The sequence below is a fragment of the Vanacampus margaritifer genome, chromosome 19 (genome assembly GCF_051991255.1).
Source record: "Vanacampus margaritifer isolate UIUO_Vmar chromosome 19, RoL_Vmar_1.0, whole genome shotgun sequence".
Classification (NCBI taxonomy): Eukaryota; Metazoa; Chordata; class Actinopteri; order Syngnathiformes; family Syngnathidae; genus Vanacampus; species Vanacampus margaritifer.
In genome coordinates this window covers 18,069,267-18,089,587 of record NC_135450.1, presented here as the reverse complement: position 1 = coordinate 18,089,587, position 20,321 = coordinate 18,069,267, and the positions used below count along the sequence as shown (strand labels likewise).

The window sequence follows — 20,321 nt, the reverse complement described above, 5'->3', positions numbered from 1 at the left end:
GGCAGATTGCAAAGCAGATGTAGCATGAAAAAGTATTAGCCCCCTTCCTGATTTCTTTGTTTTTTGCATATTTATCACTCGCAAAGGTTTTATTTCATCAAACGAATTTTAATCAGACTGACTTTTTCACATCGGGGTCAGATAGGTTGGTAACCCCCACCCACCCCCTTCCTCTGCGCATGAGGTTGACCCAGGCACACGCCACAGCAGCTCGCTTTTACGCTTGGGTGACTTCCTGTTGACACGCACGTGCCTCAGCTTCATTACAAAACAAAACAACAACAAAGTGACAACAACAAAGTGCTGTACAGAACTCAAACAATCCAATCAATAAAAATAAAAGACTGAAAACTGGCAGAATTTCCTCATAAATTAAATCAAGCCAAACAGAACGTAAAGAAATAAACTGCTGTTGGAAGGTGTCACTTCAAGGCAAATGTCTCACACACACACACACACACACACACGGCACCGACCCACCCGCCATGTGACCCCTGATCCGATGCACTTTCCTTTTCACACAAATGCAGTCTTTGTGATGCAAAGTAGCCGTCATATGCATTCATTATGTGTGTAAGTTTCTGACTCACACGTACGTGTGCGCATGTTTAAGACTCGTCTTAAATAATTAATTGACATCACTTTTGTTTATTCAAATCTTCTCAAACACAATTCAAGGTCTTAATAGGAAAAGCCACCTTCTCACAAGCTCAATCGTGTTCCTAATTATATTTAAAAAGATGCTAAGCTATTTGTACGTTTCACCAGGTTAAATTGTGATGCTAACGTGACTGATTTGACAAGATGACTTGTCATCAAACCAGCTGTTTGCTTTGTGTGTGCGTGCGCGTGTGAGAGAGCGAGAGCCTAATTAGCATACAGCTGTAAAATAACCCCGTCATCCATTTGTGAAACTGTAAAACGAGATTAAATCCGTTTTTGTTGAGCAATTTCAGATTGCTCATATGATTTGCAAGAAGATGCTAAGCAATACATTATTTTCCGATTTGTGGCAAAATAAAAAAAAATTGGGAACATTTGGAATGGATGTTAGTTCTAGTAGGGATGGGCGAGTACTGATAGCAGGTGTCGGTACCAGGCCTTATTTCAAGGTATTGTTACTCACAACGGCTGCCGATAGCGCCGTAGCTTATTTGGCGACAAATCCACCGGTCCGGCCCACTTGAGATCAAAACGTGACCCCTCAACTCAAATGAGTTTGACACTCTTGATTCAAAGTGTCTGTACTTGTACTTAAAACGCAGGGTGTGAGCACTTTTGCCATCACGCGACGATGATGAAGTCACCTGTGCTGATGTCACAAGTCACCGGGGCACAAGAACATGGGCAGCAGGTTGCGGTTGAAAGACAAATATTTGGCGGCGTTGACCCTCAGCGCCGCATTGCTGGAAGGGTCCTTCATCAGGTCCCGAGGGGGGGCGCTCAAAAACTCCTCGCTGTCAACCTGCGGGCCATCGAGCCGGTCGGCGAGCGTTGACCAAGGTTTGAGTAAAAGTTCGGCGTGACGAACCTTGACGTCGCCCTGAAGAAGCTCTTCCTCAAAGTAGGAGAAACGGTCGTGAAAGATGGCCAAACACCAACTCTGCCGGAAGAAGCTGAAACCAAAAATAGCTTTGAAATCCAATCAAGACCTCAAAGAAAGGAAAAGAAATATAAAATATGAAGGAACTTTCTAGTGTGCCACGAGAGACAAGTGACCCGATTTACAAACTTTTCTTTAAACAAAAGATCAGTCGGCGTGTTTTGTTGCTTTAATTCTGCCGACGTGAAATTGAGATGCGAGCGCTGATGGAGGCAGTTTGCGAGATCAAATGAGTCAATAATTGCACGAGAGAGAGAGAGAGAGAGAGAGAGAGAGAGAGAGAGAGAGAGAGTCCTCAAGCTGTTTAAACCCAAAAGAAAGAGGAAGACGCTTTGCTCAGCCTTTAGTCCTCTAGCTTAATGCCTGTTTTTATCCATCTCAGGATTGAGGTCTTTGAGTGATTTTGTCACTTGCTGTCTACTGAAAATGACATCACAATGCCTCAGGATCAGGTTCTGGGTTTGGTCATGTGACGCTCACAAGCACAGCACTGTGATGTCATTTTCAGTCGTCAGCACAATAGACGTCAAAATGATTTGAATGAATACATTTGTGGATGTCTTGATACACACTCCTCACAACCGTGTTTTTCTCCTCTCGTTTGTCAGTGGGTGACCTGCTTCCGATCTTTCAACCCCCCCCCAGACATGCCCGCCTATTGTCCCCCGCCTCCTAATCTGTTTATGCATCCCCCAATCTGTCTTTGTGGATGGGGCAGGCGGAACAAAACAAAAGCGTGCCTCCCCATATCTACCCACCGACACCCCCACCCCCCCCAACCTCACAACAACGCCCCCCACCCCCTTGCCAAACAACTCGTAAAGTCATTGTGGCGCTGACAGGTCATCAGCAGCAATTAAAAACATTGATTGACCACTGAGGCTAGGCGAGTGGTGTGTGTCTGTGTGTGTGCAATTGTGCACGTGTGTGTTGATGGGCTTGAGTGAGTGTACCTGTAGAGGTCGTTGATCTGCTGCAGGTGCAATCTGACCAGCAGCTGTCCGAGGAGTTGTTGGTGTTTGCCGTACAGACATATCAGGTTGTTTACGGGGAGCGACTTCGAGGACAAACAGGTGAGAGTCTTCACCACCTGGTTCCGGTCCAGATGCAAGCAGAAGTAGTTGCCTCTCTGCGGGCGACCCGTCACGATGCGGTAGCCCTGCCGATGGAACAAAAACGTCCAATACGCACCTCCAACGAAGAAGATAAACTTGGTAGATCCGGTTGACGTACGAGTCCCACGGTAGATCCTTGCGGGCTGCTGGCGATTGGTTTGGTCACATGTAGATACCTTAAGAGTCCTGGTAACTTCGCACCTACGCACAGCATGCATCAAGATTTTTTCACATCCACCAACCCAAAGGGAAATGTTCAATCTTGAGGAGAGCGGCCTGAAGGACGCGCACTCACAGCCACTTCATTAGGAACACAATTTAAAGACATTCAATCCAAACACTGAGCCTTTACAAAGATGATGTTCACTAATCATGTAAGAATCTCTACTGTGTGTTGCACCATACGGACAAGTGTTTATTATTTTCATGTTGATCTAGATAATGACTGAATGCTTACGATTGTTTTCCATGACATGATACTATCGTTTGCGAGCAATCTTTTATTTATTTATTTAAATGGTTTAAAATGGATGGATAAAGTCTGAATTTAGCGCTGCATGTCTTCAGTGCAGTACCACTTTGGGCCACAACATAATGGGCAGCACTCAATGTGTTTAAATGATGTGGGAGTGTTGTTGTTTTATATCTACAACACTGCACATTTTGGGTGTGTCTACTCCTGGAACATACATCCCCCGGCAATAAACTGAAGTTTACTGTATGTGTTGGTAAGCGAGTTGTGTTGACACGCACCTTGGATCTTGGGTCGATTGTAAATGGGAACCAGGCGGTCTTTGGCGTTCAGCGTCTCGCGGGGGGCTTCCAAGGTGGGGTCAAAGTGCATTAGCAACTTGGCCGCCAGCTCCTGACCCACCTCCTTGGAGTTGAAGTTGGCGTGCGACCACTCATCACTGTAGTACGAGCGAGAGAACTTGGTGAGCGGGCCGGCGCCCCAGATGGCGGCGTCGTTAGTTCGGAAAGTGTCGTCGATGACCAGTCGGCCATCGAACACCAGGAAGGCGCTGTTGATGCTGTTGAAGGCGTCGTAGTCCACGCCTCGGCTGGACAGGTTGATGAACACCTAGCGGGAAGACAACACGCTCCGCAATTTAGAAAACTCCGGAGCCGCAACAAAAGTGACCGCTAGGAGGCAGCGGTGAACACAATGGTGAAAGGAAAATGTGGTAGAAAGAATAATGATAGAGAAAGGTCATTTGGTGTGAAAACATGTTCATACCTTCCTTTTAAGGGACCGTCCACTCATTGTTTCCAAGAAAGGGAGCCGTGACCGTAAAATGCTTGTGAGCATGTGTAAAAGGCTGTGTGTTCAGAAAGAGAGCAGATCGCTACCTCCAACCACCTGTGAATTATTGGGCCATCTATTCATTCACTACATGTTGGCGAGCTAGCCAGGAGAGACGTAGTCAAATTCACTACTGCAAAAATCCGGGCATAAGAAAAAGGTAAGCATTTTTTATGATTTAGGTTTACGTTTAGTAGCTCTCAATGTGTTTATGAAGCTAGGCAAAAAGTTTTTGTGACTGTGACAGGAAAATATCCGTGTAACAAAAGTGCCAAGTTGGCATGATGTTGGATGTCACATTAGACTTACGCCACAGGACAGGTGTAGCGGTTCTGAGGCAGTGCTGAAGGTAACAGACGTGAGAGGATCTGGATGGTCGCCGTTGTTCATCTGCATCAGAAGGCAGCCATGGTGGACGTTGACCTGAGCCTTCTTCATAGCTGCCATCACCGCACTCTCGACCTCGGCGTCGGAAAAGTATAAACCGCTTGTGTCAGAAGTGGGCTCATTGGATAAGATACTTATGGGAAGTGGGTCACTGGCATCGCTGGGTTCGGACGGTGTGTCATTGGTAACGCTGTTATCGGTAAGCGAGTCTGTAGAAGTGTCATTCACTGGAACTGAGACACTGGTGACGTCAATCTGAGAAGGCGACTCATTGGTGTCGTCACTTTCAGGAGGCGACCCATTAAGGACTTCACTTTCAGGATGCAAATCATGTGTGACGTCATCCTCACGAGGCGAATCCTTGGTGTCGTCAATTTCAGTCTGTGAATCAGTGGTGATTTCGATTTCAAGAGGCGAATCCTTGATGTCGTCAATCTCAGTAGGGTCGATGGTGACATCAGTTTCAGAAGGCAAATCATCGGTGATGTCAATCTCTGCGAGAGGGTCAGTGCTTACGTCAGTTTCAGGAGGCTGCTGATGGGTGGCCTTACTCTCAGGAGGGGAATCATTAGTGACATTACTCTCGCAAGGTGAATCATTGGTGTCTTCACTCTTACGAGATGACTCATTGGTGTCTTCACTCTTACGAGATGACTCATTGGTGTCTTCACTCTTACGAGATGATTCATTGGTGTCTTCACTCTTACGAGATGACTCATTGGTGTCTTCACTTTTACGAGATGAACCATTGGTGCCTTCACTCTTACCAAATGAACCATTGGTGCCTTCACTCTTACCGGATGAACCATTGGTGCCTTCACTCTTACCGGATGAACCATTGGTGCCTTCACTCTTACCGGATGAACCATTGGTGCCTTCACTCTTACCGGATGAACCATTGGTGCCTTCACTCTCACCGGATGAACCATTGGTGTCTTCACTCTCACGAGATGATCCATTGGTGTCTTCACTCTCACGAGATGAACCATTGGTGTCTTCACTCTCATGAGGCAAGTCTATGGTGTCTTCACTCTGATGAGGCAAATCTATGGTATCCTCACTCTCATGAGGCAAATCTATGGTGTCTTCACTCTCATGAGGCAAATCTATGGTGTCTTCACTCTCATGAGGCAAATCTATGGTGAGATCACTCTCAGGAGGCACGTCATTAGTGACATCACTCTCATGAGGTAAGTCATTGGTGACATCACTTGCAGGTGGCAAATCATCGGCTTTGGCACGCTGGGAAGGAGTCAGCACCAGGTGGATGCAGGATCCGCGAACTCCGATCCGGAGTAACATGGCCACGGTGGTGAAGACGTCAAGGCTGCTACCATAGACGATGGCGTTATCTGCAGGGTGGCGATGGTGTCAGTGGGATGTTTTCATGATGGCACATGACTTGATTGAGTCACACTTAGGATTAGGCCATGTGTACCTTTCCTCCTCACAAAGTTTCCCAGCAGCCAGCCTCGAGCTGTGTTGCAGTCGTGTGCCTCGTTTAGTGTGAAGAGATTGGAGGGCACCGTGCCGGTGTACCTGGGGGGATAGGACGGCTCCTCTTGCTGGTTATTTGTATCGGGCTGGTCCTGATACAGTTGCGTCGGACACGGCACCTACCCAAACAACAAGCAACAACATTTAAGACCCTTAACCTAAATATACTTCCAAGAAAAACTATGTGAACCCTTTGAATGATCTGGATTTCTGCAGAAATAACAACCTATCCCATTTATGACCACTTTCCGCAGAAATTCAGGTCATTCCTTAGGCTCACATACTTTTCCCCATAACTGGGTGTTTCTATAATGTAGTGTATTTATTCATATGAATGACGAGACAAATGAAGTGACCTGGTACTGCAGGCCGGTGCAGAGGACGAGGTAGTCGTAGGGAATCTTGGCGCCAGTGGATACCACCACATGTTTGGACTTCCTGTTGATGGCGACCATCTTGGCAGAGACTTCGGCCACGCAGGAACGCAGCGGCAACTGCGCCCTGTCTCTGCTGCTGTAGGCATGGCTGCAGAGGGCGGAAGCGCGCAATCAGAACACAAGTGGGCTTTGGTGCTGTAGGACAATTCACCGTAACGGTGTTTGTACTTTCAGGCGGCAAAAATCGAAACATTACACCGCTGATGCCGTTTTTCTTCTATCCGCAGTCTCAACTGGTTCAATGATAGGCGGGTAAATGGCTCTTAGAAATTGGACACAAATGAATCCTTGTGGAGTATATCTTGCTGCGCAACCCCCAAACACAAAACACTTTTGTTGTGTTTTTTTTAGGACAGCGGTACCCACTCACCTACGTCTGCCACCCGGAAGTACGCGCCTGTTGTTTTCAAAACATTTTGAAAAGGAGCCGAGTCCACTTGCCTGGTGGATAGGAACTTGACGCCAGCCACGGCGCAGTCGGCGGGGAAACCGTGCGTGGAGATGAGGGTGAGGTTGTTGAATCTCAGGTGAGGGCTGCACAGATAATGGACACATTTCTTGTATGATTGTACTTGAACGTACTTCCCAAGAACGTTACTCTCCCATAATTGGAACGGCTGTGTACTTGTGAACTTCCCCTCATTTTTAGAACAGTACGTAATGCATCATGGGATAGTTCTTCACAAGAAACTAACCAATGCATCCTTGGTTGAAGTTAGTATAAAAGAACAACACCAGGATATTCCGGCTGTTCTTACTTTATGCACACTATCAGCTGGAACTTTGGCTGCCATTGATGATATTTCACAAGATGACGAGGACGTAAGAACAGACAAGAACGCAAATTGAGAATCGGCTTTTGAGTGTTACCTTGATTCGCGGATTTAATTTGTTCTATGACTGAGCTAGTAATTCATTCATTTAAAGCTGTGCAAAGGTGCCGCACAACAAGTGTTTCAACTTTCAAACTGCAATTGGTTAATGATGATAAAAATACAAAATATTGATACTAATCCCATCATGATGAGACAATGAGCAGAGCCCGATTGCGACGTGTTAATCTGCAGCAGAAGGACGACGGAGGCGCATGATGGCCGCTTGCATGCAAATGAGGCGGTGCAGCGTTATCAGCCGCTAACAGACGGCCGGCGTGACCCCACAACCCAGCTCTTTATTTGTCTGACCTTGTCCCGGAGAGGAGCGGAGTGGGATATAAGGGGTACTGGGGTGGGGGGAAATCTGCCTATCCCACTATAGGGTGCCCTAAAGAGTAGGTTAGCCCATTACTAACTTTTTTTTACAGAGTGGACTTAGTTCCCGAAAATGTTGACTAAAAATCCCTATATGATTCCATTACTGCTGGACTGGACCGCTGGTGGTTTGGGACAGACCGACACGAGGCCCCCACAGGCCTGCACTGACCCTGGCATCAGTTGGGCGTACACTAACGGCCTCATTAGTCAACTCGTTAGCGGCAGCACACACGAGCGCTGACAGCCACACAGTGGAGGCTAATTAAAGGCGAGCCGGCGCTGGACACGCTCGCCACCAAACAACCGGGCACCATGCCGACTTCTTGCCAGACGAGCACTCCGCACGAGCATCCACCCTCTTGCCTGCCAGCTATCAGATGCTCCTTCATCCTTACACAAGACACTGAATCCTACGCTTGCACAGAGAATCTAGTGGCGACAAAAACATATTCACTGAGAATTATTAAACGTATTCATGTGTGAAAATTGCTGCAGACGTGTTTTACTAGACAAACGGGCTCCTAGAGGCTGAAATCTGGACAAAAAAATTATAATGCAAGGTATTCATGTACTGAAAGAAGTGCAACCAGAGAAAAGTTCATAAATAATATATAAATAGACTGTTGGGAATATATTAATACCATTTCATGGAACAAATACTAGAATTTAGGTTCTGTAGGTCAGTGCTTTCAATCAGTTTTTGCTTCTTAAAGGACAATATAATTTGACTGACAAATTGACAGACGGGATTAAATGCATCAAGCTGTGGTCAGACTGCATGTTTACACTTGTGGTGCATTGTGGGGGTTGTTGATCATCACTGTCACTTCATGCACACCAGCACGGCCTACTTTACACTCTCTGCGAACGTGACCCACAGATGGTGTGGGGGGGGGGGGGGCTAAATGGGGTTAATAGCCACCAGCAGTAAATCTTTGCCTGGGGCGTCCAATCAGAACAGTCTGACTTTGGCTGATAACTCCAGCAACGAGCAGGAAAGATTTTCCTGACAAATGACTTTCCAAACGTGATTTTGAGGTCCACGCACCAGAAACAAAGCACCTCGAGGAAGGACAGGCCCGTGTCTGACGCGCCCACCAGGACGATCCTGGCGTTGACCGTGACCTTCGGCTCCATGGTCAGCTTGCGGCTGATGAGATTTAGAGCAAACGGAGCCTGAGTGACAAAAAGAAAAATGCAACAACAAAAAACATGTCATCAAAGCGGCTGCTTTTCGCTAAACCACAAGCCGTCGTCATCAAATTGTGGCATTTTCACATGAATTCATGTGACCGTCATGTCCAGTGTGAGTGCAAGCATGTCGGTCAGGTGGATGAAAAGGTTTTGACCATGTAACGTGTGGCAGCAGCAGAACAAAGGTGAGGTATGCTGTAGGTGTAACTTGAAGTTGGCGGCGGGAGTGCATCAGGGATCAGCTCTAAGCCCCTTCCTCTTTGCAAAAGTGATGGATAGTTTCAAAGATGAGGTTAGACTGGAATCGCCATGAAGCGTGATGATGTTCGCAGATGTTATTGTAATCTGCGGAAAGAGCAGGGAGCAGGTGGAGGAACATTTAGAAAAGTGGAGAGGACTTGTTGACTTGTCTTAAGGTTTTGCATCAATCGAGTGAGAGACCAGTTCTGGATCACGCCGAGCAAGACTTTCTGCAAAGACTTTGAAGGCCAGCAGGGATGAGACGAGCACTGAGCAGCAGCTTCCACAGCCTCATTGTGTGCAACAGCTTCCGTTGTGTTGTAATTGCGCGCAACACAATAGCGCTTTGACTTTGATTCAACCACACAAGCTCTTTTCGCTTATCTGTACACCAGCAGGGCAGGCGGGCGCGCGGGCGCTCGACCTTCCAACAAAACATGTCAACATGCACGCCGGGAGAAATATTGACTTCACATTAAAGTCAATCACAAAACAAAAACAGATCTGACTCCGGTTTTTATTCTTGTAGCTTCTTCCTGGGGGTGGCAAAATTCATCTCTGCAACTGTGATGACAAACCCCATACACATGGTGGAGCATGGCTCTGTGGTAGAGTGGTTGTCTCTCAACCGGGAGGTTGTGGGTTCAATCCTCAGCCCTTGTGACCACGTCGAATTGTCCTTGTGTCAATTACAGAAATCTCTAGATGTCGTTTTGACTCGTCACAATTACGTTGCAGATATCGTGAATGAGTCAAACTTGGTTTGTAAATGTTGAATCTGCTCCCTTGAGTGTCAGCCCACCTGTTCGTCAGTGATGCAGCTGGCAGGCGCGTTGGCGCCGAGCTCCTTGAGGGGGTAGATGATCTGACGCCGGGGACGCACGGGCACGGCACAGTCCAGGATAAAGTCCAGATGATGCACGCAGCAGTCCTGAGAGCACAAGTGGAAACGCGTTGAGCTGGAATCCAAACCCCATTCTCCAAGGAGGTTGGCGAAAGTGAGGCCGCGGAGCGTCCTGCGGACCTGCTGGGCCAGGCTGAGTGGATACACGCGGTGGTAGAGGTTGGACTTGCGGGCCTGACGGAGCGTCTCCTTGAAGAAATGTCTGCTGAAGTGTTGGAAGCAGCGGTGGAGCACAAAGTGGCGTAGCTGAGCGTGTTCGTGGTCACCGTGATGGCTGTAGTAGATGAAGTTCTCGATATTGTAGCGGGCCCGGATGTACTCCATGTCCTGACGGGGGCCACAACAGACAACTGTTGCAAACAGATCCAGCAACAAAAAAACTTTTTTTCTTAGAGAAATAGAGAATACAGAAGGTTTTGATGCAGCCTCTCAACTGGAGAATGCCTGAAGCAATTGTAGTAATTACAAAAACGACAAGCAGGTGGCAGCAGAGTATAAGAGATCAACCAGGGCCATGTCGCAAAAGGCTCTTTCCCCCACAGTTTTGAACAGATTTTTGAATCATGATTAAACTTAGCTATATTCTAATACTAATTGCTGGAAAACAGAAACTATACTACTTTTTTTCCTGATGAAAGAAAAGACTCTAACCTTCCTTTTGGTAGTTTCCATGTTTTTATAGCAATAGAACACAATATTTTGTGGGCCTTGCAAAATCAGTCAAAATCCAGTAAAACAGCCTAGCGCAAAGGGGGTTGCTTCAGTCAAAATGGCTGCCAGTGAATGAGTTAATTGGTATTAGGATTACCTCCTCGTCTTTGATGATCAGCGTCCCGACCACGGTCCCGTCGACGTCGGCCACAAAGGCCTGCGGAGGACGCTCGGCCTGTGGGGAGACTTGCGTCAGGTCAGTAATTGTGACTGTGTTGGAACAGCGGCAGTCACAGCTGGGGCGGCTGTTGAAGAAGAAGCTCAACCCAATCATCGCCACTTTGGTTCTCTGGCTCTTGTTGCTGAAAGTGACGACTTTCCAATGCCCATATCAAGCGGCCTCAGGGTCAGGCTGTTGTGCGAGTGCGTACCACTACCAACCTTGTCCATTTGGTTGTCGAGGATGAGGTCCAGATCTTGTAGCAGGGCATCTCTTCCTATCTTCACGCCGGTCGCCAGGTTGGCCACGGCGTCCCTGTCGGACTCCACCGCCGCTCGCACTTTGACGCTCCTGCAAGAACATCCCAGAAGGCATAGCGTCACGTTTACCACGTGCCAGCGGGGCCTCCTGGCGCAGCCCACCTCAGCCCGTCACGGTGCAGGATGTACAGGTCGGCGGGCAACAGGCTGCCGGGTCGCGGAGGAACTCTCAGGAAGTTTTGCAGGAGCGGGAAGTCCGGAGACAACGTCGGGACTGTGATGATGCAGAAGTCCAGATCCTGATGGACATTTCCAACAGCTGGTTATGTTTGTGTTATGTGCATGTTACATAACGGAGTTGTCATTGTTGAGCCGTGTTAGGGAGGAGGTGCGTGCTTACTGGGAAGACTTGGAATATGTATGGAATCAAGTCCAAAGAGCTGGAAGAGAAGAAGAAGAGGAGTGAAACAATGTTTGGGCCAAGTTACTGGTCGCCATGGCAACACAACGGTCTTCCATCAACTCAAGACCAGCTGGTGTAGTGGACGGACATGTGACCTTTGGCAGGGGAGGACCAGTTGTGACATTCTCAGGAAGACACTCAAGGAAAAACTCACCTCTGAGAAAAACAAAACAAAAAAAGAGTCTGTTCCTGATCTCACCTTATCTCGTAGTTCTTCTCCGAGAAGAAGAACTGGATACAGAAGGCGTTGGGTTCCCCTGAGGTTTCTTCAGATGATGAAGACAGAACCTCTTCCTCGTCTTCCTCCTGAGGACAACAATCAGTCAAAATGATCAAATTCCTCTACTACTACCATTTATCAAAGGTCCAAATACACTAAATACTTTGGCTGACCACCATAATTATGACTTTTTTTTAACCTGGGATTCTTGTTCTCCTTCTGAATCAGTTTCTTCTAGCGGTTCTTCTAGCGGTTCTTTCTGCGGTTCTTGTGGCGGTTTCTCTGCTTTGTCAGGATGAGGATCAGCCTCGTCCTCGTCGTCCTGCTTGGCTTTGCACAAACCGCCAAAATGTTTCAGGTTGAAATGTTCCTGCAGTCGCCTCACGTCCACCTCCGCGGTCACGCTGACGAAACCGGTGATGGTGCCGTCGCACTGCCGGGACGACAACATCATCGTCGTGGTCATCATCGGCAACATCAACATTTTGACAACCTTTCGGCTTGCTTGCTTGTGGCCTTTTTGTGACATACTGTGCTGTCTCGCGTACGTTGCCAGCAGGGAAAAAAACCTGGCAGGATTTTGACGTCCCGTCAAAGCATCAGGAGAGTGCCAGCGGGCACCGTCACCGTTTTGGACTGACGTCAACGATGCACAAATACTACAGAACAGGTATCTGGCCCGCCGTGTAGTGTGTCTACTTTTTTGGCGGAGAAATTTATTTCTTTTAGTTTTGGCAGAAAATTCATACCATTTATTTACCACACCCAAATCACAAATTGTCTTCACTTTGTACTACAGGAGTGCATCTCTCCTCAAAAGACGATTTGATACGTGGGGTGTGAAATTCTGCGATTGGCTGACGACCAGTTTCCGGGTGTACCCTGCCTCTCGCCCGTTGACAGCTGGGAAAGGCTCCAGCCGGTCCGTGACCCTCGTGAGGATAAGCCGTTAGGAAATGAATGTGTGAGAAATGATTCAAGGACGGTTCAATTTGAAAGTAGAACAATTCCATTTTGTTCAACTCAGTGGGATTAGAATTCCATTCAATAAGATACAGTTCAGTTTGAGAGGGTATCATGCAATTACTTTTTTCTTGTTATTTTACATTTGAATGAACTTTTCAGTACTGTATATGTGCCATTTCCTTCTAAGAGATATCTCTCCATTAAGAGACGATTCGATATGTGACTCCAAATATTTCAAAATATAACGATTTGATTGGTACACTCTAATCTTTTGAATCAAAAAATGATTCCAGTTCAAAAAGATTTTTGTTACAATCGTTCCCCCCAAAACCACCAAATCATTTCTTAACATACATTGAAAAATAGTTGCATATGTTCATATTCACTCTATCACATTTCACTTTTTGCAGTTTCAGTGCGTCATGGATTTTTTTGTGTGTGTGCGACTATTTTTCCACATGGACTGTTACTGCAAACTCGGGTAGCAATAAGCGTGAGCCAGGGAGAACCAGTGTTTGGGATCATTTCAGACTTCCATTCTTAGCTAATTTAATACACGGACGCCAACAACACACCTCACACACGGCGGCGTGGTTGTTCTCGTCCTGCGCCTCGATGAGCTCCGACAGGAAGTACGGCCGATGCATGGTTGTCAGAATCTTCGTCTGCTGAGCCACGATGTGCATGACGTCATCGTGATCCTCCACCCTGACGCACACAATGTTTGATTGAACTCTTTACACTGTGTGCCTAATGAAAAAGTCAACTAGTGGATTAGTGTCGACCTAAATCAAATCAATTGTGCCCACCAGTGGCCAAAAATAATCACTGCAGCAACCACAATATTCAAAAGCAATAATTTTGCTTGTGTGTGTGCACTGATATGGAATGACCTTGCAGGCCGGACAAAAAGTCTTGGACAAAGTCTTCGTCTGTGACACACCGACACCCTCAACCCAGATGTTGCTGCTGCTTCTTCAGGCAGACGCTCCAAAGGCTCCAACAACTCCTCCAGTGCTGCTTCTGCACACGCACGCCGAGTTGATAGAATGAATGAATGAGAGCCAAACCCGGAAGCTCGGAGCTGTGAGGCAGACGTTTTACCCACTAGTCCACTGTACATTCTTGAATGAGAAGATTTACCTAAGCGGACAGATGTTGAGCTCAGCAGGCACACGAATTCCAGCTCAGCAGTGGTATCAAACACGGCACTGTATGACACACAACACACAATCTATATCAGCAATTCTCAACAACTGTGCACGTGAAATTGCAGTGAAGGAACCTGAGGATGTGCTGAAAGCTTGCGGTGGAGAAGTCGGTCTGGGACACGAACAGATGAAGGAAGAGCGTATTCCACGGCTGAACAAGAAGAAGAAGAAGAAGAAGGTTACAAGTTCCACACACATGCTAGCACGGTGTGTTTTGCACCAATATTCACACCGTCAAGGCGTCGGCTTTGAAGTGCTTGCAGAGGAAAGTTTCCCAGTGAGACGTATCAACCAGCGCTTCAGCGGGATGGTCAAAGAAGGACGCGTGGGCCACCACCTGGCCCTCCTCGTCGGCCAAGGTCACCGCCAGGTTGGCCTTCTCCCTACGCCACGTTAAGAAGACCAAAGTCATCACGGCCGTTCGGCTGCACATTTGGTCAGTCGGGGTTTGTACTTACAGGACTTGAAGGACATCGATTGGTCCAAAAAGCTCCAAGGCTTCAGGGCTGATGAGACCTTCAATGGCCTCGGCGTCCGCACATTCACTCCTCCTGACGGTTACTCTGGCCACTTGACCTCTGCTTGAGGTAATCGTGTTCTTCATAGTCTTCAAACGTCTCCTGCTTCAGCTAATGATTTCACAAATAAAACACCCGTGGTGACAAATAAACACGCCACACAAGCCCTAAAGCCTGAATAAAATGTTGGATTGACCTACTTTGTAGTTTATAGCAATTAACTCGACTCGTTGTCCCAGGTGATGCCAGTTGTTGAGTTTGAAGATAAATTAGTGAGGAAAAAACATGTTAAAACATACTTTTCGAAGTCCTAACGCCTTCACATTTGTAGTTCTTGGGACGCAAACGTCGTTGTTATGGTAACAGGCGGTTGTAACGCATTCTGGTTCCTGTCAAGGCGACGTCATGGATGTTATTTTAAATAGAGTGGTGAGAAAAAAACATTTAAAGAAATACAATCTAATGCCTGGTGTGTCAAGATAAAAACTTAAGACCTGTTTATTTTTTTTTTTTTAATAAAAAATAACTATGGTAACCGGAAGTCGCAAAGCATTCTGGGAATCTCATGGTGGCTCGCGTGTGCTCGACTACAAAACGTTTCGGCGCCTCTCTGACTTGTTGACTTTCGGGGGGAATTTTAAATATATAAATCGACTAGATTCTTAAACTTTGGGTTGGAAAAATGGCTTCGACGGCGGCTGGCAAGCAGCGAATACCGAAGGTGGCGAAGGTAAAATGAAACGCAAACGAGAAGGTTGAGCGAATGCTAATGCTAATTCTATCAAGCAGCTCTTGGACTTTGGGGGGCGGGGGGGATGGTTGGGGTGGCGGGGGGATCAACGAGGTGGCTATTAAATATTTTTGTATTTCAGGTGAAGAATAAAGCTCCGGCGGAGGTGCAGATCACCGCCGAGCAGCTTCTCAGGGAAGCAAAAGAACGAGAACTCGAACTTCTGCCGCCGCCACCAAAACAAAAGATCACCGACAAGGAAGAACTCAACGACTACAAGCTGAGGAAGCGGAAGGTGTGCAGCCACAAAACAATTTACTCGAAAATCTCCTCGTCCTTTTCCCCAACAGCTCCCGAGACTTTGTTTACTTTGCAGGCGTTTGAGGACAACATCCGAAAGAACCGCACTATAATCAGTAACTGGATAAAATACGCACAATGGGAGGAAAGCCTGACGGAGATCCAGAGGTAGTTCTTCCAAACATTCTGCTTCCAGTGCGTGTTTATGAATGTCAGCTTGCTTTGTCAAATCAGATTTGCCATGTCAATGTAATCTTCGCAATTGGTAGTTCTGGCTCATGTAACTTATGAACTGTATTAGCAAAGGGAACCAACCAATCACATTTTGATCGCTCGATTACTTCCGTTTTGTTTGATATCAAATGTGCAAATGTCATCGATGATCTCCATCCTGTGCGCCACTTTAGGGCTCGCTCCATTTACGAGCGTGCGCTGGACGTGGACCACCGCAACGTGACCCTGTGGCTAAAGTACGCCGAGATGGAGATGAAGAGCCGGCAGGTGAACCACGCACGCAACATCTGGGACCGAGCCATCACCATCCTGCCCCGCGTCAACCAGTTCTGGTAAAACTACAAAACGCAACAGCGCCATCGGGGGGCATTTTCACAGCGACGTTGATGGACGGCAGGTACAAGTACACGTACATGGAGGAGATGCTGGGCAACGTGGCGGGCTGCAGGCAGGCCTTTGAGCGCTGGATGGAGTGGGAGCCCGAGGAGCAGGCCTGGCACTCGTACATCAACTTTGAGCTGCGCTACAAGGAGGTGGACAAAGGCCGCAGCATCTACGAGCGATATATCCTTCTCACGCTCCCACTGGTGCTTTTTTTTCGTTGGTCCCTTTTGGGCTCACATCCCTCCCTGCCCTTTGCATCTTCCGCTCTCACACCAGCTGGCGTATCTTTCCCAATCACATCCGCATTTGCTGCCAAAAGTCAGTCCTCTTTTTGGGGGGTTGTTTTATAGTCAAAAAAGGCAAACGATATCAGTATTTTTTTTGTAGGGTGATAAAAGAGTCTGCTCTTCTTTTTTTCCTCCCCGGTATGTTAGGCGTTTACCACCTTTACCACACTATTCGGTGGCTCTTAAGTAAAGATAAATCAATATGACCCGTCCTGATTAGTAGTAGTTGAGGAGACCGATAAATCGAAATTTGGGGACCATATACGTTTTTGGTAAAAGAGAAAATATTGGTCTCGAAATGTTTTTAAATACAACCTCCAACTCTTATCTTTGTTGAAATGTCTTGAAATGTTTTCAGATTTGCTCGATCCCTGACGTAAACACAGATTTAAATTGATCTCTTGTCGGCTGTCAGAATAAAAAAAAAAAGAAGAAGCAGCAGCAGTCAATATTGGTCGATGCAGAAATGTCCTTAACTGGTGCGTACTCGTCATGGTCCACCCCGAGGTGAAGAACTGGATCAAGTACGCTCGCTTCGAGGACAAACACGGCTACATCGCTCACAGCAGGAAAGTGTACGAGCGCGCCGTGGAGTTCTTCGGCGAGGAGCACGTGGATGAAAACCTCTTTGTTGCCTTCGCCAAGTTTGAGGAGACTCAGAAGGAGGTCGGTCCACAACATAGTTTCTTTTGGCACATTCTTTTCTTTTTTTTATGTTCCATGTGACTTTTTTTGGGTCGCAAAATGATGTGAATCGCGGATATGTGAGAGAAGATGTCATTTTGGATGGACGGTTGAAGAAGGGAAAAAAAATCAGTTCGGACTGACGCGAGTGTTCCCCGTGTTTGTCCCTGGTCAGTTTGAGCGCGTGCGCGTGATCTACAAGTACGCTTTGGACCGGATCCCCAAGCAGCAGGCCCAGGAGCTCTTCAAGAACTACACCATGTTTGAGAAGAAATTTGGAGACCGACGAGGGATCGAGGACGTGATCGTCAGCAAAAGGAGGTTCCAGTACGAGGAGGAAGTCAAGGTAGGCGGAAGGCAACGCTTGCCGCTCGAGTGGATCTTGATGTCGTATTCAATGGCGTCCTCTCTCACCTGCGTCTGCACGCCAAGGCCAACCCGCACAACTACGACGCCTGGTTCGATTATCTGCGGTTGGTGGAGAGTGACGCCGAAGCCGACACGGTGCGAGAGGTGTACGAGCGCGCCATCGCCAACGTGCCGCCCATCCAGGAAAAGCGCCACTGGAGACGCTACATCTACTTGTGGATCAACTACGCCCTCTATGAAGAACTGGAGGTCATGGTGAGGTTGGAGCAGAAAGCAGCACCAATGAGCCACAGCGCCCTCTAGAGGACACATTTACGGTTTCATTCTGATCATTTTGAAAAGGATTGATTGATTGAGACACTTTTGCTTGTGGACAGGACGAGGACAGGACAAGGCAAGTGTATCAGGCCTGTTTGGATCTGATCCCTCACAAAAAGGTAATCAGTCGGATGACGATAAAGGATCGTGTCTTTTCGGCCACTTCACTTGACGGCCATCTTGTGTGTCTCAGTTCACCTTTGCAAAGATCTGGCTGCTGTACGGTCAGTTTGAAATCCGGCAGAAGAACCTGCAGGGTGCCAGAAAGGTCATGGTACGACTCGCATTTTTCTTTCCAATGGCGTAAGTAGCGGATGGAACGATAACTGCGATGTCGTGATATTGAAATTGCCACAATCTCGTCGCTGTCATGTCGCGATATTAAAAGCAGCACATCTGTTAAAAGGGTGAAGTTAGAATACTATTTGTGTAGTTCTAGCACCCTCTGGTGGTTTATTAGTGCCATTTAATTTTAATTAGGAACGTTTTGGCCACTGCGGTGATGATCTCTCGTGTAAATCAGTCATACCAGCAAATATAGTCAATTATATATATTTTGGGCAATATCTTGAGTTTTTTTTTTTTTTTTTTTTTATATCACCAACCTCCCCACAATATTGTGATGTTCGGCGATGGTTACATCTCTTGTCGTAAGCACGCCAAACGTGTTGCCTGATAACAAATCTCCATTTTTTTTAACCCCTTACAAAAATGTCATTTCTAATTCAATGGATGAAATCATTTATCGGCCAGCCTTAAGATCCGGGATCGATGCAACACACGCATCCGCATCCTAACTTTTGGTCTCTTCAGGGCACGGCGATCGGCAAATGTCCGAAGAACAAACTGCTGAAGGGCTACATCGAGCTGGAGCTTCAGCTGCGCGAGTTTGACCGCTGCCGCAAGCTCTACCAGAAATATCTGGAGTTTACGCCGGAAAACTGCACCACCTGGATCAAATTTGCCGAACTGGAGACCATCCTGGGCGACGTGGACCGGGCGCGAGCCATCTTCGAGCTGGCCATTGGACAGCCGCGGCTGGACATGCCCGAGGTACCTTCGTCCCAAACGCCAAATCTAACCAAAATATTCAGCATCAAACACAGGAGGGCAAAAAAAACATTTGACGTTCATTGAAGTCAGGCATGAAAAAAAAGGAAAACCCCGTCCTTGTCGTTCAGGTTTTGTGGAAGTCCTACATCGACTTTGAAATCGAGCAGGAGGAGTTTGGGAACACCAGGAACCTTTACAAAAGGCTGCTGCAGCGCACGCAACACGTCAAGGTTTGGATCAGCTACGCCAAGTTCGAGTTGTCGCTGGAAGGCGGCGAGCGGCTGCAGAGGTGCCGGCAGATCTTCGAGGAGGCCAACAAGAGCATGAGGAGCTGCGAGGAGAAGGAGGAGCGACTCATGCTGCTCGAGGCCTGGAAGGACTTCGAGGCCGAGTTCAGCTCGGACGGCGACGTGGAGCGCGTCGGGAAGCTGCTGCCCGAGAAGGTCAAGAAGAGGAGGAAGCTCACGGCAGAAGACGGCGTACGTCACCTTTCTTTCCTTCCTGGGGATCACGCTTGGGTTTGGGGGTCAAACCATTTGCTCCGTTCCCATTGATTGGTCACGTGCAAACATTGTTCTGAATGGTTTTTCTTTCTTTCTATTTGCGAGTAGGAATTCATGTAAGAAAATGTCATTTTTCCGTTTCTTCCCGATGGTGACATTTTGTCTTTGTGGCCGCAGTCGGACGCGGGCTGGGAGGAGTACTACGACTACATTTTCCCCGAGGACGCCGCCAACCAGCCCAACCTCAAGCTGCTCGCCATGGCCAAGATGTGGAAGAAGAAGCAGCAGACGGACGACGACCGGGACCAGAACCTTCGAGAAAAGGCTGTGAGGGACGAGGAGGAGGAGGAGACGGACGCTGCTGCCGCCAAAGACGGGCCGGAGAACTGTGAGGGGAGCAAAGTTGCGCAAGAGGAGAACACGTTTGATGACAGAGACGACAGCAGCAGCAGCAGCAGCGAGGACGAGGAACAGGACAGGGAACAGGACGGGGAGAAGGAGAATGTTGACAAAAAGAAGGAAAAGAGCAAAAAGGATGAGGATCAAGATTAGGTTGTTTGTTTTTTACTGTCTTTATGACGACGACAACCGTTTCTTGTTTTTTTTACAACAATAGTTTATTGAGAATGTACAGCCATTAAAGACAATTTAAAGCGCTTTTCACTCTGTGGCTCCCTGGCATATTGGAAAGCTTTTTGAGCATTTACTCGATAGTTTTGCTGTCCATCTTAATGTCCATCTGCACCAACTCCACATTTCAAGTAGAGGTGCAACAATGAATCCACTCATTGGTTATCAGGTGGGAACTCAGCAAATATTTTGATAATCGAATCATTGTTTAAAGCTTTTTTTTAACTTTCAAAAATTGTCCAACTATTCACAATTTCAGCTTCTCAACGGATTCTCAGATTATTCTTTTTGTCCCCCATGAAAGCACTGATTAGCTTTGTGTTTAATCACAAGACATTTTTCTGACCTGTTACGGACCAAACCAGTAACTGAATCATAAGTGGAAAA

At 47.4% G+C, this 20,321-nt stretch overlaps 2 protein-coding genes across 2 annotated transcripts; one reads left to right on the top strand and one right to left on the bottom strand.

Moving 5' to 3' along the window:
* Window positions 1–87: 87 nt before the first annotated feature.
* Window positions 88–14,917, bottom strand: cfap61 (cilia and flagella associated protein 61). Its single transcript, XM_077553626.1, has 25 exons — window positions 14,643–14,917; window positions 14,383–14,553; window positions 14,157–14,307; window positions 13,999–14,075; window positions 13,857–13,924; window positions 13,607–13,736; window positions 13,289–13,421; window positions 11,947–12,180; window positions 11,727–11,833; window positions 11,465–11,504; window positions 11,227–11,363; window positions 11,026–11,155; window positions 10,742–10,819; window positions 10,054–10,260; window positions 9,832–9,960; window positions 8,644–8,771; window positions 6,784–6,876; window positions 6,262–6,430; window positions 5,847–6,024; window positions 4,331–5,760; window positions 3,472–3,799; window positions 2,837–2,919; window positions 2,557–2,762; window positions 1,532–1,616; window positions 88–1,465 (listed from the first exon to the last, which is right to left on the bottom strand). The coding sequence occupies exons 2-25, from the start codon at window positions 14,526–14,528 to the stop codon at window positions 1,319–1,321; spliced, it is 4,614 nt and encodes a 1,537-aa protein (XP_077409752.1). The 5' UTR covers window positions 14,529–14,553; window positions 14,643–14,917; the 3' UTR covers window positions 88–1,318.
* Window positions 14,642–19,962, top strand: crnkl1 (crooked neck pre-mRNA splicing factor 1). Its single transcript, XM_077553632.1, has 13 exons — window positions 14,642–15,172; window positions 15,315–15,467; window positions 15,549–15,640; window positions 15,880–16,038; window positions 16,104–16,270; window positions 16,865–17,043; window positions 17,237–17,407; window positions 17,494–17,685; window positions 17,808–17,867; window positions 17,942–18,022; window positions 18,562–18,801; window positions 18,930–19,280; window positions 19,482–19,962. The coding sequence occupies exons 1-13, from the start codon at window positions 15,125–15,127 to the stop codon at window positions 19,854–19,856; spliced, it is 2,268 nt and encodes a 755-aa protein (XP_077409758.1). The 5' UTR covers window positions 14,642–15,124; the 3' UTR covers window positions 19,857–19,962.
* Window positions 19,963–20,321: the final 359 nt, after the last annotated feature.

Coding starts and splice junctions, on each gene's coding strand:
- cfap61 (XM_077553626.1), bottom strand. CDS start 14,528: ATGAAGAACACGATTACCTCAAGCAGAGGTCAAGTGGCCAGAGTAACC. Junction 11,156..11,226: donor CTGCACCGTGACGGGCTGAG/GTGGGCTGCGCC, acceptor ATGTTCTTGCAG/GAGCGTCAAAGTGCGAGCGG. Junction 9,961..10,053: donor CACTCAGCCTGGCCCAGCAG/GTCCGCAGGACG, acceptor TTGTGCTCTCAG/GACTGCTGCGTGCATCATCT.
- crnkl1 (XM_077553632.1), top strand. CDS start 15,125: ATGGCTTCGACGGCGGCTGGCAAGCAGCGAATACCGAAGGTGGCGAAG. Junction 17,686..17,807: donor ATGAAGAACTGGAGGTCATG/GTGAGGTTGGAG, acceptor GCTTGTGGACAG/GACGAGGACAGGACAAGGCA. Junction 19,281..19,481: donor AGCTCACGGCAGAAGACGGC/GTACGTCACCTT, acceptor TTGTGGCCGCAG/TCGGACGCGGGCTGGGAGGA.